We start from the raw sequence: 18,275 nt of genomic DNA on the forward strand, positions 1-18,275 counted from the left end.
GATCGCAAAATAAAAAGTGTGGAGATACAGGAACAGGACTGAGGAAGTTTGTGGTATCAGCAGCAAAAATCGGTTTAAATTCCATTAACGCAGCACCCCCACCCGCTTTAGTGACTCAAGCAACATGGGCATATTGTCAGCTGGGGGAAGCTTCATTTAATGGTAAGAAAACATTTGTTTTCTGCAATGTTTCACAGAAATCAGTCATGTCCCCCACACCAGTCAGAGGGGCTAGCAGATGATGTCTTAATTGGAACAAGATACCTTTTATAATTACACACATAATCCACTGAAATATTTCATGGCCTGACACAAAAGCTTTGGGTAAAGGTAACACTTTGCTGTTTTCTACTCCACTGTTTCAGAGGGAAATATTGTACTTTTGTTGAAAAATAATTCTCATATGAGCTTGTAAAATATGACAAATTCTTGTAGATTTAACAATGGTGGAAGAAGTCTTCCGAGCTTTTAGTCAAGTGAGAGTGGCAATACTACAGTGCAGTGTTTACTACAAAATACTCTTAGTCCTGCATTCAAAAACTAAAAGTACAAATATTTGAGCATCATATTGAACTGAAAGTACCAAAAATAAAAGCATGCATTGTGCAGAATGGCCTATTTTAGATTCTTCTATATTATTGGGCTATAACTTGTGAAAAATTGTGTTCATCACTTTAATGTTGCAGCTGGTTCAGGTGGAGATATTTTTTTTAATTTTACTGACGTTACTGTGTATGCTTAATGTTTAATGATGGGTCATAATTTTAGTTGATTTATATTTTATGCTATTAATATAAATGTGCAAAGTAACTGGAAACTTATCAATGATATTTGCCTCTAATGTAGTGAAGTAGAAGATCCAAAGTAACATCAAGTACAAAGGTCCAGACATATATAATGAGAATACTGATTTTTTCCTAATTTTGCAGGACAGTATTTTAACTTTTATAGATATTACTATTACACTACTTTCAGCAAAAAATGCTGAAAGTGCCTGAAGTATTTGCATTGTTATGTGTGAGATGATTGGACTATTATTATTATTACTGATGTCAATACTCTGTTTGTAGGCAGAAAAGGGCAATCTAAATTAATATTAAACAATTAAATGAGATGCTAATATATACTCTTATGACATTTAGGGTATGTCCTATTCTAAGAATAAAGATCATGTTTGTCACACACATACAAAATCACGTAAGATTCCTGCATTAGATTTGAGAAAAAAAGAGAAAAAGGCCAGTTATTCTTCTTCAGCAGCCTCCCTGGGGATAGCATGTTTTATTACATTTTTGCAGTGTCCAGACACATTGCAGGGGAGAGAAACAATCCAAATCAGTGAATAACACATGATATACACAGTTCCTTGTGGGACCCTAAGGCATTAAAGAGCCACGAGTTCCATTTAAGAAATGTCTAAGACATGAAACATTATTCTAATAAGTGGGAAAAAGATAAAGGAAAAAAATTTAACATAAGACAAACCAGGATTATAGTGGATCACTTCTGCCCACATGCCAAACACTCCACACTGAATCAGGAGCACTTAGCCAAAATACACTTTTAGCAGAACTTACTCATGTTATTTTAAATTCTTCCTCAATGAGACTTAAATTAGAAAGGAACATAATCAAAATATTAAGTGTAAAAAATGCAAAAATATGAACCAGAAGCTGTACATTACACATTTCTTTTAACAAACTGTCTAAACATTCAAACATAGCATCTATCTGGCATCTAATATGCTTCGAATATGTACTTACCCAATCTGTTAAAAAAAAAAGGAAAAAACTATTTTTTAACCACAAAGTGGGTTGAACAACTCAAGACACCGTGTAATAAACTCACACCACACGCATTTCAAGCTTAAAAAACTCAAATAAATCATTTAAAAAGTTAATCAAAACAGTTTATGTTTTTACAAATGAACTATTTTTTGTGACAAAGGGTGTAATAGATGGATCGAACAACATTTGGTTAGTCAATTTATGAGTGTCCGTTTGTCCAAAATGTCAACAGCTCATGATCAAAACTCAACTTAAAATCCAAACTTGTTAAAACTTCATTCTCAAAACCATTCCAGACTCATCTGAAACCATCACCTGGAGCGTCAGATCTCCAATGTTAAAAGAAAGAGGACTACTCCTGACTAAACTCTTCAAAAACCATACACTTTCTGCAAGGTCCCCATGTTTCAATTATCTCTTTGCACTTGGGTTGTCAGGCTTTTCCTCGGGGTGGCTTTTCTCGTGCGCTTTCAAAGTGCGCTCACGACTGAAGCTCTTCCCGCAGGTTGGACAGGCAAAGCGGCCCACGGCGTGAGCCCGCGACATGTGGGCGTCCAGCTGCTCCGGACGGGCGAAGCTCTCTTCACATTCTTCGCAGGGATGGGCTTTTCGTGGGGTGTGTTTCTCCTTCTTGTGAGCGCGGAGCTGAATCAGGCCGGCAAATGTGAGGTCACATTCAGGACAGGGGTGCTGACGAGACGCAGCAGGATCGACTTTAGGTTTCTTCTCCTTTCCTGAAGCTTGACTGTTGTCCTCGATGCTCTTTTTGTCTTCTGTTTCTGATTTTGCTGCTACTTTAGAAGGACGGCCGCGCTTTGCTCCGCCTGCTTTTCCTTTTTCCTCTGCTGGAGGTGCTGCCACTGACTCTGATGTGCTGCTGGCCTTCACTGCCTCCTCAGGTGCTTCTGCCTCATCCTTCTTTTTCCGCTTTCCCTTTTTCTCAGCAGCTGCCAGGTCTTCGGCTTTTGAAGGCCGTCCACGTTTCTTGATGGATGAAGCGCTGCCGTTGCATTGCTGACCTTCAGGGTACTTCTCCTGGTGTGCTACCAGCTCTGCCTCCGTGTCAAAGCCCTGACCACACTTCTTACAACGGTGGGTTTTTGTAGGGTCCTCCGGCTGTTCTGCAGTCTCTACGTCTGGGCGGGGATGTTGGGTCAGGCGATGAGTACGCAGCAGTCCAGCACTCCGGAAGGTTTCATTGCAATCTTTACATACCAACTGTCTCTCTGGACACACCTGTCTTCTGTGGGCCGTGAGCTGCCAACATGACAAGTAACAGAAACATTAGCATCAGCGTGAACTAGAATATGCTTAATATTTTAATTTTGGAATTCATGGTGTTATTTAGCTTTAATACTATCAGTGACGAATTACTAACTTCAGAGAATGTTTTAAAGCTCTCTTTGCAGTGAACACATTTGAAGGGCTTGTCGTCCTTGCTGTGTGTTGGCTGGTGCTGTGTCAGTTCCTCAGATGACAGAAATGTGCGGTCACACACATAGCACGTGAACAGTGTGTTTCCCTAGGCAGACACAAAGAAAGAGAGTCCAAAGTTAAAACACTTTAAGATCAAGAACTAAAATCTTCAAGTTATCGGACTGACTTTATCAGCCAAGGACGTGATGTGCAGGAGTCTGTCTTGTGTTATTGAGGGCTATCGACAACTAACAGAGTAACAGTAGCTGCGTTTCCATTACAGTTGTTCGCAAAATAAAAGCGATATTTCTGAAATCTCGACAAAGTTCAAGTGCTACTTGCAGGTGTTTCCATTGAACGGTGTTTTGCGAACTAACCGAAATTCTCGTAAATTCTCGGCCGTCCCGCGAGACTGGAAGATGGCCGAAAGCGTTATGCGTCTCGGTACACTGATCTCAGGAGCCGCTACGGCTGTTGCTGTACTTACTATGAACAGAAGGCGGAGGCAACGTATAACTGTTCAAAGGCGAAGCCCTTATGTGTGGCAGCGGCCACGAATAAGGGATTTCTGGGAGAAGATTGTAAATGAGGAATTCACAGGAAGGAACTGTGGATACAACATTTTCGGATGACCCGGGCCACGTTCAACGAGCTTTGCGATGTTCTTGAACCTCTTGTGGCACCAGATGCGACATGTAAATGCGAAAAAAGTGTTTCCATTACACTTTTGCGATACACTTTTATATCGACACGTCTGAAAAACCACCTCATGAGAGCGTAAAAATGTTTTTGCGATATTTGAGTAGATTTTCGAAATATAGGTGTTTCCATTACCAGTATTTTATTGCGATATTTAGGTTTTGCGCATTTCTAGGGGTAATGGAAACGCAGCTTATGTCTATGAGTGGGAAACCCAGATTCCAATAAAGTTGGGATATTGCGTAAAATGCAAATAAAACCAGAACAAATCATTTGCAAACAAACTGTGTTTACCAACAACAGTTTCATGAAGTGTTACTGAGCCCATGTAGTAATATCCTTTATACAAGCATGTGTTTCACAAATGGTGAACCTCACTCCATCCTTGCTTGTGAACGACTGAGCCTTTCCAGGATGCCCCTTTCATATCCAATCATGATACTATCACCTGTTACCAATGAGCCTGTTTACCTGTGGAATGTTCCAAACAGGTGTTTTTGGAGCATTTCACAACTCTTTTGGAATCAGGGTGTGATGTACAGTGTGCATCCTCTTGAATCAAGCCACATCAAACTTAATACACATTTTGCAAAATATAATTTTAACAAGTGAATGCACTTCAGCTCTTTGTCACAATCATTTTTTTTTCTTGCACTGCAATGTCATGAACTTAAGAGCAAAATAAAAGATTAAAGATCACAGAATATGACAAATTGTGCTTATACATTAAGCAGAAAATAATGGGTGAAATATAAGAAACCTGGTTCATTTAACTATTTAAGCATGTTCAGAGAAAATTAGGGGTTAAAGGGACAGGCACTGCAAAGGAAGAAAGATCATACAAGATTGTGTTTATGAAAACCTGCCTTAAACAACAATTATGTATGTATGTATGTATGTATGTATGTATGTATGTATGTATGTATATAGAAGCACAATTTGTCTTACACACAGTTTGTGAGTGACAAACCATTTCAAGTAAAATGAATAAAGTGATGTTGTGAAGCATACCTGCTGAAGCTGCTGCTTGTACTCTTCCCGGTGGCTCTTCTTCATATGCCTTTCCTTGGCTTTGGCACTGCAGAAGGTGATGAAGCACTGGAAACACTGCAGATTTTCATGCTGGTCTGGAAGGCCGTGAGATGAGATAATACAGACAGAGTTAAATTAAATTGCTTTCAGAAAAACTGAGTTAAAGTTGTGACCGACCACTGTAACACTTACAGGACTGAACAGGGGGTGCAGGAGGTCCATTCAAAGTGATGGGTTTATATGGTTCTGCTGGCTTTTCAGGGGGCACTTCTGGAGATGGATCTGGTAATCCCCGTCCCATCACTATCTCCTCTATGTTCAAAATCTCCGAGTCCATCCTGGTATAAAGGGTGGTCTCAACAGGCACACACAATAACTTCCCTGGATTCAATTAAAGAAAAACGCAGAAACAAAGACAACATAAAACTATGGATGTATGTTCGAAGGAAGTAACAACAGTGTGGATAACATCGGAAACATAACATCACGTTCAGCCCATACAAATCGTTAAATTCAACAGATGACAACATAAAAATGACTTCCCCTGCTAGTCAGGCTGAGGTAACGCTAACCGTAAAATAATTGTGGTTATAGAAACCACAATGTACACAGCCAGAGGGTCGTTTCACTGTTAGTTCAGTTTCCCCACAGGGATCACTCAAGTTTCAGCTCATCTTGGTTAACGTAACGTTCCTGCCTTAAGGCCGCTAGCTAAGCTAACTAGCTCCGTAAAAGCCTACGAGCATCCGGCCTTCGGTTCTTTGAATAAAATGCCTTAGCGGGTCTAGCTGGTAAACTGGAACGGTTTACAGAATTGGTGATGGCCTTAGTTTAATGTCTGTGCACGTAACTAACGCTAATCATTAAATACCAGCCTACCGAGTGGGCTACCGCTAGCTAGCTGCTACTGGTTAGCGCTAACAACACTGGCTGCCATTCAAAGTGGATCGAAGACTTTTCGTGCCTTTTCACACACTAAGTTTTAACTCACTGTTTGGCGCTTGCATGCATCTGCTACGGATCAATGTGGTGTACGGCAGTCTCTATACCTGAAGCAAACAATTTAATTAGCAAATGTAAGACTGAGTAGACGTTTTCGTTACCTCTGACCGCTCTTTGAAGGTAGTTTGACTGGGAGAGTTGACCCTAGAGAAGTACAACTGATAGATCGGACACTTCCTGGTGTATGGTTGCGATAGCCGTTGGTACAACTAAGATGGCTGCCGTAGAGTGCTCAATTCAATGTTTCAATGGTAATGTTTAGACAAAACATTCAAATATAAAATAAAGCCTTGTCGTTCCGTAGCTGATACAGGGCAACAGTTCGCATCGTAGCGAGTGCAGGAAAAACACAAATCTTTAATGGAAACGATACAAATGACTTAATAAGTCTACAGTTTAACAGTACTATATAAAAAAAAAGGATTCTGGTCCAAAATGTCATCACACCTGTTAATATACTGTAATAACTGATAAAACACGCGAAAACACAAAACAGGGCAAGAATACGTTTCTGGACGTGATTTTCAACGGAGTTCCTTTTCTATTCAGTTTGAATCTATGGTTGATCCTAGTCACGTGACCCAAACAACTTCGTCAAAAGTACTTTATTTTCATTACCTGCGGTTGAATTGTTTTGTTGACCTCCTACTCCCACACATTATATTTACTCACCGTTATATTTCATGTTTAGCCACGCAAAAGCTCGGCCTCAAAACTTTGTAGTCCATTTCTAAATTATATGCACCCTTCACATTATTTCTGTGTACAATATTCTTTGTATTTGATAGCTCAAATCCCTGTATTATAAAGCACCTCTGGAGTATATATCTATATTCAATGTACAGTTCTTTCTATTCTATTTCTTTCTTTCATTATGACTTTATATAGGATACATATGACTTCTTAAATACTGTACACCAAAATGTCTGCAGCCAAACATTTCAAAAAACAGCAACACTGCATGTGTTTGTTCATCTGCCTTTTATTGTTTCATGAAACAATCAAATTTTCAAATAAATAATGTTCAAATTTAAAAACGAGCTCATTACAGAATTAAATGAGGTCAGGTTAAAATAAGTAGTAAAAAAAACATCATGGTAACTTTTCTTATTTTGCAGCACAAAATGTATGGCTATGAGTATTTTTTACATTTCCTTCTGAAGGGAAATTCATTTTCAGTCTTGCTCAAAAACATTACAAGCCACACCACGAAGCATTTCTTTTTAAAACTGCAGCACAATAAGCCTACAGAATAATGACGTTGCCAGCGGAAGGCATCATGGAAAAGTTGTGAGGACAGTAGAGATACTTTCTTTCTTCTTTTTTTGATTAGCTGGGTTTACGTACGCCAAAAACACAGTTACATTCTAAACTAGAATGTAAAATTTTGAAAAAGAAAGGGTAAAGTCTGTAGCGGACACTACTCTTTTCCTGAACTCCCTTGATTATGGAAATTCAAAAAGCAGTTGTGGTTGCGTGAGATACAAAGAAAGACACAGCACTTAAGGCATAGCACTCGAGATGTTCTCTGACAGTCCCCGAATCGACACCTCCCCCCTTCTCCCTCCCCAAGCTGCTCCGGCCAGTGGCCAGAGCCATCGTACCGTGTGGCTGCATCTGGAAGAGGACTTTCCTCCACCAGACTGGGACTGGGGGTTTCATTTGTTGCGTGAGCCTTCTCTGTCAGGGGTTGAGGGGGAACTGAGTCCTGGGTATCGGAGCCACTGGAAAGGATCAAAGCCTTGGACACCTCTAATCTGAAGGCCATGAGAGTCAAAGGTGCAGATGCTGCCCTGTGATCCTCTCTGTATAGGAGCCAGGAATTTACTAAAGCCAGATCTGTTAGGTACCAGAGCACCGCTTGAGGCCAGCAGGATGGGGCTGAGGCAGTGAGAGGAATAGAGTAAAGATTTAGCAGATCTCTGTTGAGATGAGCCGACATTTGGGCCTTCTCAAAGTTGTCAATTAGTGAGGCCATGCTCCTCTGGCCGTTTCCAGCGGTAGAAAGTATGAAGCCACAGTGTGATCTGCGTAACATCAGCTTCCCATCCGAGCTTACGAACTCATCTCCGATCTGTCCTCGTGCTCCTCCAACCCTTCCTGCACCATGAATCCCAGCGACCAACAGACGTTCCAGCATAGCAGGGGTGGAAAGCTCCTGTTTGCAAAGAAACACCATGCTACCTTTGGGAACCATTTTTTCTACAGCATCTTCTTTGCCGGACAGACCCAATTTAAGATCCACATGTAAGAGCAAGCCGCCAAATCCAATTAACGTAGTACAGTAGAGAGACATTTTCTTATTGTGCATCTTCCCAGTTAAAGGAAGTGGATATTGGTCCACTGCATAGTCACCGTCTCGTCTCAGTGACTGACACCCTGCTTTGAAACGGCACAGTAATGGCTGAACCTTCCACAGGGGATCAGTCTGTGAACTGGTCACGTTATTTGGCCTGTCCTGTTGGCTTTGCCCGTTGGTATGCTGAGAAATGTCACTCTGACTGCTTGAGAGATTTTTGCTGTGGTGTACATTGAGAAAGTCACTCTCATGTCTTCCTTCCTTAACACTGCTGTTGACCGGATCCTTTGCGGGAGAGGCAAGCTTTAGCATGCGAGACAGCTTGAGGAAACGGGAAAGTGGCATGGCTTCAGAAATCAAGGGCACCTTAGTCAAGTCCTCCCAGTACAGCCTTGGACTGGGAAACTGAAAAACAGCAAGAGACCAAATAAACCTTTAGTGGTCTGAAGTCAAGTAAACATTTATGAAAAGGGTCACAACAGAGCACGAACCTTCAAAGTTCCCATTGCAATGTGGATCCCAACAAATTGTGCAACCTCTCTGGCTACGACAGGGTTGGGCATGATGGGCAATTTATTTGTGCAACTGGCAATTTCTACCCAAGTATCCCAACCAAAATATTTGGAGAAATAATGAATGGGCTCTCTTGTCCTGTTTTCCACTCTTGGTGTTTGAAGCAGGCTTGTTGAAGATGGTAAACTACGGGAGAAAGAAAAAGGATCATGAGCACAATACCACTGAATCACACACAAGAGGATAACAATTACCAAGTTCTTTTTAACATATTAATCTCCAAAACTCTGAGTTCTCACTTAATTTACCAATTTAAGATCATTTTAAGTTACAATAAAAATGTAAAATATGATGATATTCAAAGACTGCAAACATTAAGATATACTGTACTTTTGTGACATTTCTTCGGGCTGTCGTGTTTGGTTCTTGTAGAAATAGGCCATTACTTCTGCTTCTGTGTCAAGCTGAGGATCAGACAATTCAAAACCCCCCATATCCTCTTCATCTGAACTCTGGAGGAGAAAGTCTCTGAGGTCTGGTGGATGTTGCCACTCAACATCTGCCTCAACTGAAAGATCAATTATACAAAGACGTGTTATTTTTTTAAAGTCTGATGACCATTTTTTTTATCAAATAACTCCAAATACTGGTCATTTTAAAAACAAACCTTGTCCATCTGCAAAGTCACTGACCGCTGATTCTGATAATAGTCCTCTCACTCTCATTTCCTGGTAGTCTGGTGCAGAATGGCTGCCTTCATCTGCTGTTGACAGATTCAACATTAATAAAGAAGTCTTGCTATAATATTTCGTAAAAGAGGAGTATCACTGGAAAAGGCAATGACTTACTTAAATTACTATCTGTTGCTTGATGTTCTGTCTGCAGGCCATCCGTTGATATCGTTGTGGTTAAATTCCCAGTGCTGGTCTGAGCAGCTCCCAGTAGAAACTCCCTCTCCTCCTCCTTCACTGGGTAGAAGATACACTGGCTGGTGTTGAACTCAGGGCTGATACGACAGTCCTTCGTTGTCACCGCACTCTCCATGACTGAAAGCAAAGAACAAAAAACATCCATCTCTGAAAAGACAAAGCCCTAAAAGGCTTAAAGACTGTGAAAGCAGTCCACAAAGTGGATTTACCACTACTAGTGGTAATGCAAGGTTCAGTATTCAATCACCAATCAAAACTAGAGCTTGGAGGTGATTAGCTTAGCTTAGCATTAGGTGAGGCAGCAGTTCAAAACTACACCAATCAACACCCCTCAAGCTCTGTAATCACACCTCAATTTAAACAGTAATGCAAAAATGATTCATTTGTGGTTTCAAAAGGGAGCTGCATTGTCTAACAACACTTAATCCACCTGCTCAGTACTTGTTTGCAGTGTGTTCGCTGTTAACCAGGCAACCTCAGCATGACTAAGCTAAGCTAATCACTGACTCACTACAGCTCTATATATAATGTACATGTGAATGGTATTGATCTTCTTATTTGTTAACTCTCAGAATCATCTTTCCAAAAATGTTGAACAAGCACTTTAAAATGTAGATACAGTGTGGCCTAACACTTACAGGGACTGGAGGTGTTTTCAGTGTTGACTGACTCCACATTCCATCGGATATGTCTGCTGCCCTGTGTGGCCTGAACCTCACTCAGCACAAGGCTTGTCTCCTCCTTCACCAGAACAGTCCTTATATCACGCTGATGCTGTGGCTGCACAATTGCACTCTGTCTATTTTGACAGGTAGCTGCAACAAGTGGTGGATCTGAGATATTCTCTTCAACCTTGATCTCCTGGCTTTCAAGGACTTGTACTTCATTCTCAACAATACTGTCTAAACCCTGGAATGAAAACAAAAGTTGTGAGTTTGCAATGTTGAATTCATCACTCGTTATGTACGGTATTTGAACAATTAGCATCTTACTTGTCTTTGATTGTTCCTTACTGTCATCGGGCACAGCTCCCTGTCAGCAGTCGTTCTCTCTCTAGACGTGAGGAACTTCTCAAGTATGATGCCTGGAGACTGGTCCCTGTCATGTTCCTCTCCTTGCTGCAGTCCTCTTTCATTCATTACCTCCTCAACACTAGTAGTGACTGACTCCAGCTCAAACACAACTTGCTCTTCTGAAGATTCCTCTAATGTAGAGGGTATAGAAGACAAAGATGCGACAGGAGCAGTAGCTGTGTCGGCCTCAAATTCAGGAATGGTCTCTGGCTTTGAAGTCTTTGTGCTGGCCTCACCTTTATTATTAATTTCTGAATCAGAGGTGAAGGGATGTTTCTCATAAACTACTTGACATTCTCCTTGTTCTCTCTCTGATTCTGTTCCTTTGACAGTATCTCCAACTGAAACTCTCTTCGATATTGCATCCCTTTTTAGACATCCTGTTCCTCTTCTCCTACCTCTTGTAGCATTCCTTGCAACAGCTACTTTCCCTCCTTCTTTTTTCTTCTGGACTAAGATTTCTTCGTCTTCTTCTTTGATCTCCACTTGACGAGTGGAGCATGACACAGTCTGTGAAGTTAGACATTTTTCAGTTTCATTATGAACTTGCCCAGTGCTTCCACCCTCAGAATTGCAGGTTCCATTTGATTCACTTTGGGAAACAGTGTCTCCATGACAACTTGGATCATCTCTTTCATTGAGCTCCCCAACAGTGACTAAATCTACCTCAAAAAGTAAATCCTCCTTAACGTCTTCATCTGTGGTGACCCGGATTTCGGCTTCTGAGCTCGGATTCTTCGGGGTACCTTCTTCTCGTTTGTCCTCATCTGATATCAAAGGCTCCCCTGTCGCCAAACTCTTTGCCTGACCGGTGGTATTTAAAGGGGACTCAGATGTGAAATTTGGGGGGCTCTCACTGTCTTTAATTTGTGCAGATGGTGAGTGTACTTCTGGAGGGATATGACATTGATCATCTGATTCTGTTTTACTTTCACCCTTAACTTCATAGGCACTCATTTCAACATCTGAAGGTGGAACAGGTAAAGATGGGGATGGAATCAAAGCTGGAAAAGAGACACTTCGCTCACGGTCTTCTAATGTCATCTCTCCTATCTCAGGCTCAGTATCCCAGTCTGCAGCAGCATTCATCACCTCAACAACCTTATCATGCTGCTTAGGAAGCTGGTAAAGATCCAGCCTGGAGACACCCTCAAAGACGTTCCCATTGGTGTAAGTCAGACCAGGACTTTCTACGATGTGCACTGTTGCCTTGTGCTTCTGAAGGGATGAGACTTCACTAAATCTCTCCCCACAGTCCTTACACTCTAAGGCACGCTTGGAATGACAAGAGGTTATCACTCCTTCTGTCTCCACTTTTGAGGACGCTTTACGTTTCCTGGTTGTCTTTGGCTTAGTGGGCATTGTCTCAGGTGGTTGATGGCAAACCTGTAGTGAGGACAACAATGAAAGAACTTTCTGGTTCTTTTTGGGTCTTCCTCCTTTTTTCTTACTGCCTGCTGTGAGAATATTTGTAGACTGGTTTGCTGGATGTTTGAGTCTGTTGTCTTTACTCTGTTTGGACACCGTTTGGGACTCGTGAGGTGAAGTCTCTTGTGTCTGACCTGATGCCTTTGAAGCATCTAGCTTGTAAACTTTCAGCTGGGGTTGTTTATGACCTTTCAGCAGAAGTAGAGCATCTTGCGTTATGTGTGGGCCAGGTATGCCAGCTGCAGCTGTGCCCTTTTTTTCTTTTTCCTCTCTAGCAAGGTTTTTCTTTCGCCTCCCATCCTTTGCATTCTTGGGCTGATCTTTTCGCATTATTTTTGCTTGTTTTTTCTTTTTAAATACAGGCGAGGCAACAGTATTGTGCTCACTTATATGTTTAACACCTTTTGTGGCCACTACTTTTTGCTTTTTAATTTTACTTTTTCTTGTATCGTCTTTGATTTCTTGTACCTGCAGGTCTTGGGTTGATGAAGGTGATTTTATTTCAGCTGTAGATACCAAATGTCCTGCTTTCTTGTCCTTTTTCCCCTTTCTTCCTTTCTTCTGTGATGGTACTTTTTTTTCTGAGAGATTTGTTGTTGGTGTTTTACCTCTTATCACATCTTCCTGCATTGGCTCATGCTGCTGTGATGGCTTCTTCTGCCTCTTGTTTTTCTTCTCTTTGTTTTGGGGACCAAACTTGACAACAAGATGAGACTTTTTTCTTCTTTGGCGTTTGGCAGGCTGAACATCAATTTGTAAATCATCCTTGTATATGGATCCAACCAGTTCTTGCATATATCCTTGAAAGATAAATGCCCTGGCTGGCTTTCTTTTCCGCACTTTCACCAGTTCTTGAGCTGACATCACATTCATAGATAATTCTGAGATCTGTGGCACCTGCTTTGTCTCTAATTGTGATGGAACCTCTTCTTTAGATGATGTGACCTCAACTTCAGACAGGTTCTCCACCTGCTCCTGACCCTCCTTGCTATCTACTAGCAATTTCTCAGATGGTTCTAGTTCATCCCTTTCCTGTGTCTCATGTGATGCAGCTCCATCCATCACAGGGTGAACCTGATCTATACTTGCTGTTTGCCTCTGTGAATCAACCTCTTTTTTGGGATCAGTTTCAGATTCACTTGGAGTTTCAGTAAGAGAGTGTGATGGAACAAAAGGGCAAGTATGAAGGTCCTGTTCTTTTTGTAACGGTGTCAGCTCCAACTCAATTGTATGCAAAAGGGGTGGGACTGGCAGGCTGGTCTCCTGCTCATGTATTACAGTCTGATCTGGAGTCTGATCAGAAGTATGCTCTAGTTCAGTTGTTGGTACCAGAGAGGAGGATGGGATTTCATTTTGCGGCATAGTTTGGGATTGTTCCAGCTCCACAATTGGCATTAAGGCGGGAGTAAGTTCTAATATGACTGTTTGCTCAAGGTTTTGTTTGAGAACTACCTCATTCTGACAAACAATTTGTTCCATAGGATCAGAATGAATTGCACTAATGTCCGGTTGTTGAAGGATCTGATGCATTACTTCTCCCTCAGGTCTCTCTTGTTCAGTCTGAACCAGTGTTAGCTCTATATTTTCACCTGCTGCTATGCGGGAACCTAGTTCAGAGAAAGAGGGGTTTTCCAACTGTCCATCTGGTGTAATAGGTTCCAGTATAATTGTTTGTTCCATTGAATCACAAGGGATGTTTGAAGGATCCAACTCAACTGTCTTAGATTCTGTCTGTTTCAGTCCCATAAAATCTATTTGTGGTGGATTGAGATTCAAAGTCACTGGTTCTGCCAGTTCTGATATCCGTTGCACTTCCAGAGGTGGGGCATGAGGTGGCACCTGCCCCAGTATGACAACTTGGTTCACTTTCTGCACATTTCCCAAAGATTCAATAAGTCTGCGAATCTGCTCTGTGTCAATATTAGCATCAACTTTTTGTAGAGGTCCATTGGGCTCCACCTGTAGTAGTGCTGGTTGGCAAATAGATATTGGAGTTATGATGGGTGTACTTTGTTTCACTTGTGGCCCAGCTGGGAGGGCATTACTGGCTGCAGCAGGCATCACATTGTGCTTAGTTTTAATGTGATGTAGCCGTGTCTTGGTACTTTTGAATGTAGCCTTGCACACAGAACAAGGATACATTGTAGAAGCACCTAAAGATAGTAAAAGAAGAAAGATGTGATGCATTGTGGTATTTTTCTTGCAACCTGACAGACATAGTTTGTTGTCTTGATTTTAAATAATTTCTAGGGATGCACCGATATGAAATTTCAGAGCTGATAACGATAACTGATAATTATGTGTTTGTTGTGGTCCCAATACCAATACAATAACCAATAATATTAAACTTAAAAAGTCAAAAAAGTGAACAGGACAATGTGTTTCTATTGTGATGTGAGCCAAATAAACAAGTGAAATGATACTACTACTACATACTACTACTACATACTTGACTTGAAAACTTGGTCTGGAGTCTTCTCTTGTTCAGTGGTTGACCTAGTTCAGTTCAACCACTGAGTCTTCTCAGTCCAGGTAGCACATAAAAAGGGATGTGCTACCTTTTCTCACCGAATTTTGCGTTTAATGGTCGGTAATAATGGATGATAACAAATCGGCCCCTGATATATTCCTCATCCCTAATAATTTTCTAATGGTGGATCATAAAGTCCAAGACCAAGAATCTACAGCCATGCCAATAGCTCTACAGCGGTGCTTTAAAATAAATGCTAGAGTCTGCAGGTATAATTTTAACAATGTTTATTTCATAGTTTAGAATGTTAGCATGCTAATTTACTAATTAGTACTAAATACAGCAAGTGCTGCCAAGGCTAATGAGAAAGTTATTAGTTATTAAAGTATTGGACAAATTTAAATTCTGGCCTGATGATGGTGCTACATGACAAGTAAAGGGATCAACAGTGTGATTCTAATTTATCCTGAGGGGGACTTGAATGACTACGTATCATGGCAATCCATCAGGAGATTTCACTCAGAGCCACAGATTTGACCCTCATGGGAGCACCAGAGGAAATGCCAGAGGACTGACAAAATCAATAGTATTCATCCTTTTCAAGCCACGAGTGTCTGTTCAAACTTTCACAGAAATCCATTTCATAGTTGTTGAGTTTTCTCAGTCTGGAGTAAAGTGGTGGACTGACTGACAGACAAACATTGTCATGCTTACAGCCATACATGCTAGTGCTGTTAAAAAGTATGTTACAATTTTAATGCATAAAACAATAAGACACCCATAGTATGTGCACTTTTCTTACCTTCATTTTTCTTCGGTAGTGCTTTAGCTGTGGTGTCGACCTCATCTCGTTCAGCTCCCTCTGGCAAGTGTGACACCATGTGTTTCTGCAGAGCTTTGGACATGGTGAACCTCTTTCCACATTCCTTGCAAACATAAGGCCTCTCCCCTGTGTGTGTGCGGCGGTGATACTTGAGCAATGTCATGGTTTTGCAAGGTTTGCCACAGTCGGTGCAGGCATAACCATCCAGGCCAAAATGAATTTTTTTATGAAGGGTGAGCTCTGATGATTTGTTGAAGGCCTGGCCACAGATCGGACACTTGAATGGTTTCTTCTCTATATGTGCTTTCTGGTGGGCCATGAGCTCTATGGAATTTGTGAAGTGGCGATCACAAACGTAACACGCAAATAGAGCATTCCTCAGTATGCATTGTTCATATTCTGCTGGGTGGCTCAACTTCAGATGACGCTCCTTGCTCTTGTGATCACTGAAGATTATGTGGCACTCGATGCACTGCAGGGAGAGCTGGGATGCTAGAGGTAAACAGGGCAGGAGGGAAGACACTTGTGTGAGATACCTCATATTCTTAGAATGAAGATAAGTAGTTCTAGTAAGTATAAAGGCTTGCAAAAAGAAAAATGTGGCTCTGGAGGGTAAATATGCTGGCTTAAGAAACAGAAGGACAACTTCATATAGTAAACACATAAAACAGTTTGTGAATGGAGACCAAACCTCTTTTACAACTTCCCCTTTACCAGCAAGATAATGCTGCATTCATTTATTGTCACACATGGAAAGTCACACTACACAGTTAATTAATATTAAGATATTTTTGTACAGTATTGTGTGTTTAACCTGAAAGCACAGTAATCAACAGGCCACTGTAGAAATCATAGTATAGTCCTAAACTCCAATTAATGTTGAAATACCAAACAGGTCTCTCAATCCTCACCTTGTTCAGAGAGGTGTTACATAGAACGACACGTATGAAAGGTAACATACTCACATGTGAGAGGCATTACAAGTGGTTTGGACATGTCCATCTTCAGAGGATCTACCATCGCCTTCTTGGAAGGTACATATTTCCTACCATCACGTACACCTTTATCCTGTTTCTTTGCCTTTTGTCCATCACACCCAGGATTTGTATTTGTATCATGTACCGGTTCAATGCGGGCATTTGGCTTGGAAGAAGAGTCCACCTCCATCCCTCCAGTGTTATCTGAGGGCTCCGTCCGTGGCTGAGGAGCAGCAGGCTCATTCCCCACCGCTTGCATGCCTGCCATACATGCAGGTGTTCCTGCCCGTGTCCCATTTTCTTGTGAGGTGATTGGTGTTTCAGTCAGCGCAAGAGCAGCTGCTTTATTTTCTTCTTCTTGTGCATCTGGCTCACTTTGTGCTGGCTGAGCCTCCGTCTCCATGTCCAGTGGCTTCTCTGTGGTTGCTGTGGTCACAGGGATTGGCCCGATGTGTGACTGGGTTTGACTCTGCATGGCTCCCCGCCTCCTGGCTTCTCAATTCCACTTGTTTATATGTTGTTTCTATAAAATCAGGTCCCACACAGTAACACAGACTGACTGTTAAATACTCAGGAAAAACCAATACATACATGAAAACTCACTGAAAATAACAAACAATGTCTTTTCCATCATTCAGACTTGCCGAACTACTTTATAAAAAAACGGAGTCTTTGCACAAATTGATTTTCTTAAAAGCAGTGAACAGCATCTTTTGTTATCGACACGGCGACAGCTGGGAGACCAGCGAATGAATGGGTTTAAAACATTTGTATTACAAAAGGATACTGGCGGACATGGAGGGCAGCCGTTCAAAGCTGTGATGTGACCCAAATTCTACACCTGAGTTGCTATGAATAAAGTGTTGTAACATGTCGATAATTCTCCCAATTAATAACCAGACACACGGATAACGGTAGCCCAGTTAGCTTAAATTCACTGATTTGCGGTAAAAATTGGGGTTGCAAATGTTATAGCATTTCCGTCTTGTTACTTCGCCGAAGATGCTCAATAATAACTCACTTTCTACGTCCCCTCCCTCTTCAGAGACACTCGTATAGCTCGTATGGACGCAGGAGGATGTAGATTTAAGGTTACCTCGGCTCTTTCGTCCGCCCAAACATCTTTGCGTCGCTTAGCACAAAGCCACAGCGGAGGAGCTGCAGACATCGTGACGTCACGTCTGACAAGACCCAAAGGAATCACGGGAAATGTGGTCTTTCCTCGCAGCCGCTTTGTCCACTCCGCTAAAACCACAACACAACCTGACTACAACACAGCAGCTCTGACACCACTTCGCCAAGTTAACCCATTTTACCCGATTTTAAGATACATTTTGTAACTGTCTGGTACTCACCTGGAAAAAGTTGGTGGTGCTGTTGCAGCATGTGATGTGGACTCTTTTCCACAGGGGTGCACCCACTGTAAAATCCCATTATTACAGTTCCTGGAAACCTCCCTAAAATAATAATAAGTCTGTGAGCTCACTATACTGCACGATTAATGTTCATATCTCAAGTTTTTTTTTTATTAATATTTACATATTTAATGAGCTACTATATTGCCTAAATATGTTTATGTCCTACATCCATTACATGCAGCATTGCAGAAAGTACATTAGAATTAGAAACTGCTTAGTCTGGCAAGCTGATCAACTGTGTATAATCTCATAATGAAGGGACTTATAATTATGAGATTGTGTGGAAGCCTCTTGAGCTCCATTAGCTCTCACTGTATTAATAACTCAGCCATTTCTTATACTACAAACTCAATTCAAGCTTCACCATGCTGACTGTGGTCCACTGACAAACCATACATAAGCTTAGAGT

At 41.4% G+C, this 18,275-nt stretch overlaps 2 protein-coding genes across 7 annotated transcripts; both read right to left on the reverse strand.

Annotated features, from left to right (window-relative positions):
- Window positions 1–1,249: 1,249 nt before the first annotated feature.
- znf576.2 (zinc finger protein 576, tandem duplicate 2) lies at window positions 1,250–6,129 on the reverse strand. Of its 2 annotated transcripts, none has more exons than XM_070966207.1 (5): window positions 6,038–6,129; window positions 5,127–5,315; window positions 4,914–5,029; window positions 3,166–3,309; window positions 1,250–3,044 (listed from the first exon to the last, which is right to left on the reverse strand). In XM_070966207.1, the coding sequence occupies exons 2-5, from the start codon at window positions 5,269–5,271 to the stop codon at window positions 2,199–2,201; spliced, it is 1,251 nt and encodes a 416-aa protein (XP_070822308.1). In that variant the 5' UTR covers window positions 5,272–5,315; window positions 6,038–6,129; the 3' UTR covers window positions 1,250–2,198. The 2 variants fall into 2 exon arrangements, with proteins under 2 accessions (XP_070822308.1, XP_070822309.1); XM_070966208.1 differs by lacking the exon at window positions 6,038–6,129 and adding an exon at window positions 5,543–5,996.
- Window positions 6,130–6,901: 772 nt separating this feature from the next.
- On the reverse strand, window positions 6,902–17,641 carry znf576.1 (zinc finger protein 576, tandem duplicate 1). Of its 5 annotated transcripts, none has more exons than XM_070965603.1 (10): window positions 17,545–17,641; window positions 16,437–16,971; window positions 15,451–15,963; window positions 10,670–14,331; window positions 10,316–10,586; window positions 9,597–9,794; window positions 9,416–9,511; window positions 9,139–9,316; window positions 8,727–8,934; window positions 6,902–8,640 (listed from the first exon to the last, which is right to left on the reverse strand). In XM_070965603.1, the coding sequence occupies exons 2-10, from the start codon at window positions 16,921–16,923 to the stop codon at window positions 7,357–7,359; spliced, it is 6,897 nt and encodes a 2,298-aa protein (XP_070821704.1). In that variant the 5' UTR covers window positions 16,924–16,971; window positions 17,545–17,641; the 3' UTR covers window positions 6,902–7,356. The 5 variants fall into 5 exon arrangements, with proteins under 5 accessions (XP_070821704.1, XP_070821707.1, XP_070821706.1 ...); XM_070965606.1 differs by having other exon boundaries at window positions 9,416–9,508; window positions 10,691–14,331; window positions 17,470–17,634; XM_070965605.1 differs by having other exon boundaries at window positions 10,691–14,331; window positions 17,470–17,634.
- Between the last annotated feature and the right edge of the window lie 634 nt (window positions 17,642–18,275).

This window comes from Chaetodon trifascialis, chromosome 7 (assembly GCF_039877785.1).
Source record: "Chaetodon trifascialis isolate fChaTrf1 chromosome 7, fChaTrf1.hap1, whole genome shotgun sequence".
In the NCBI taxonomy this organism is placed as follows: domain Eukaryota; kingdom Metazoa; phylum Chordata; class Actinopteri; order Chaetodontiformes; family Chaetodontidae; genus Chaetodon; species Chaetodon trifascialis.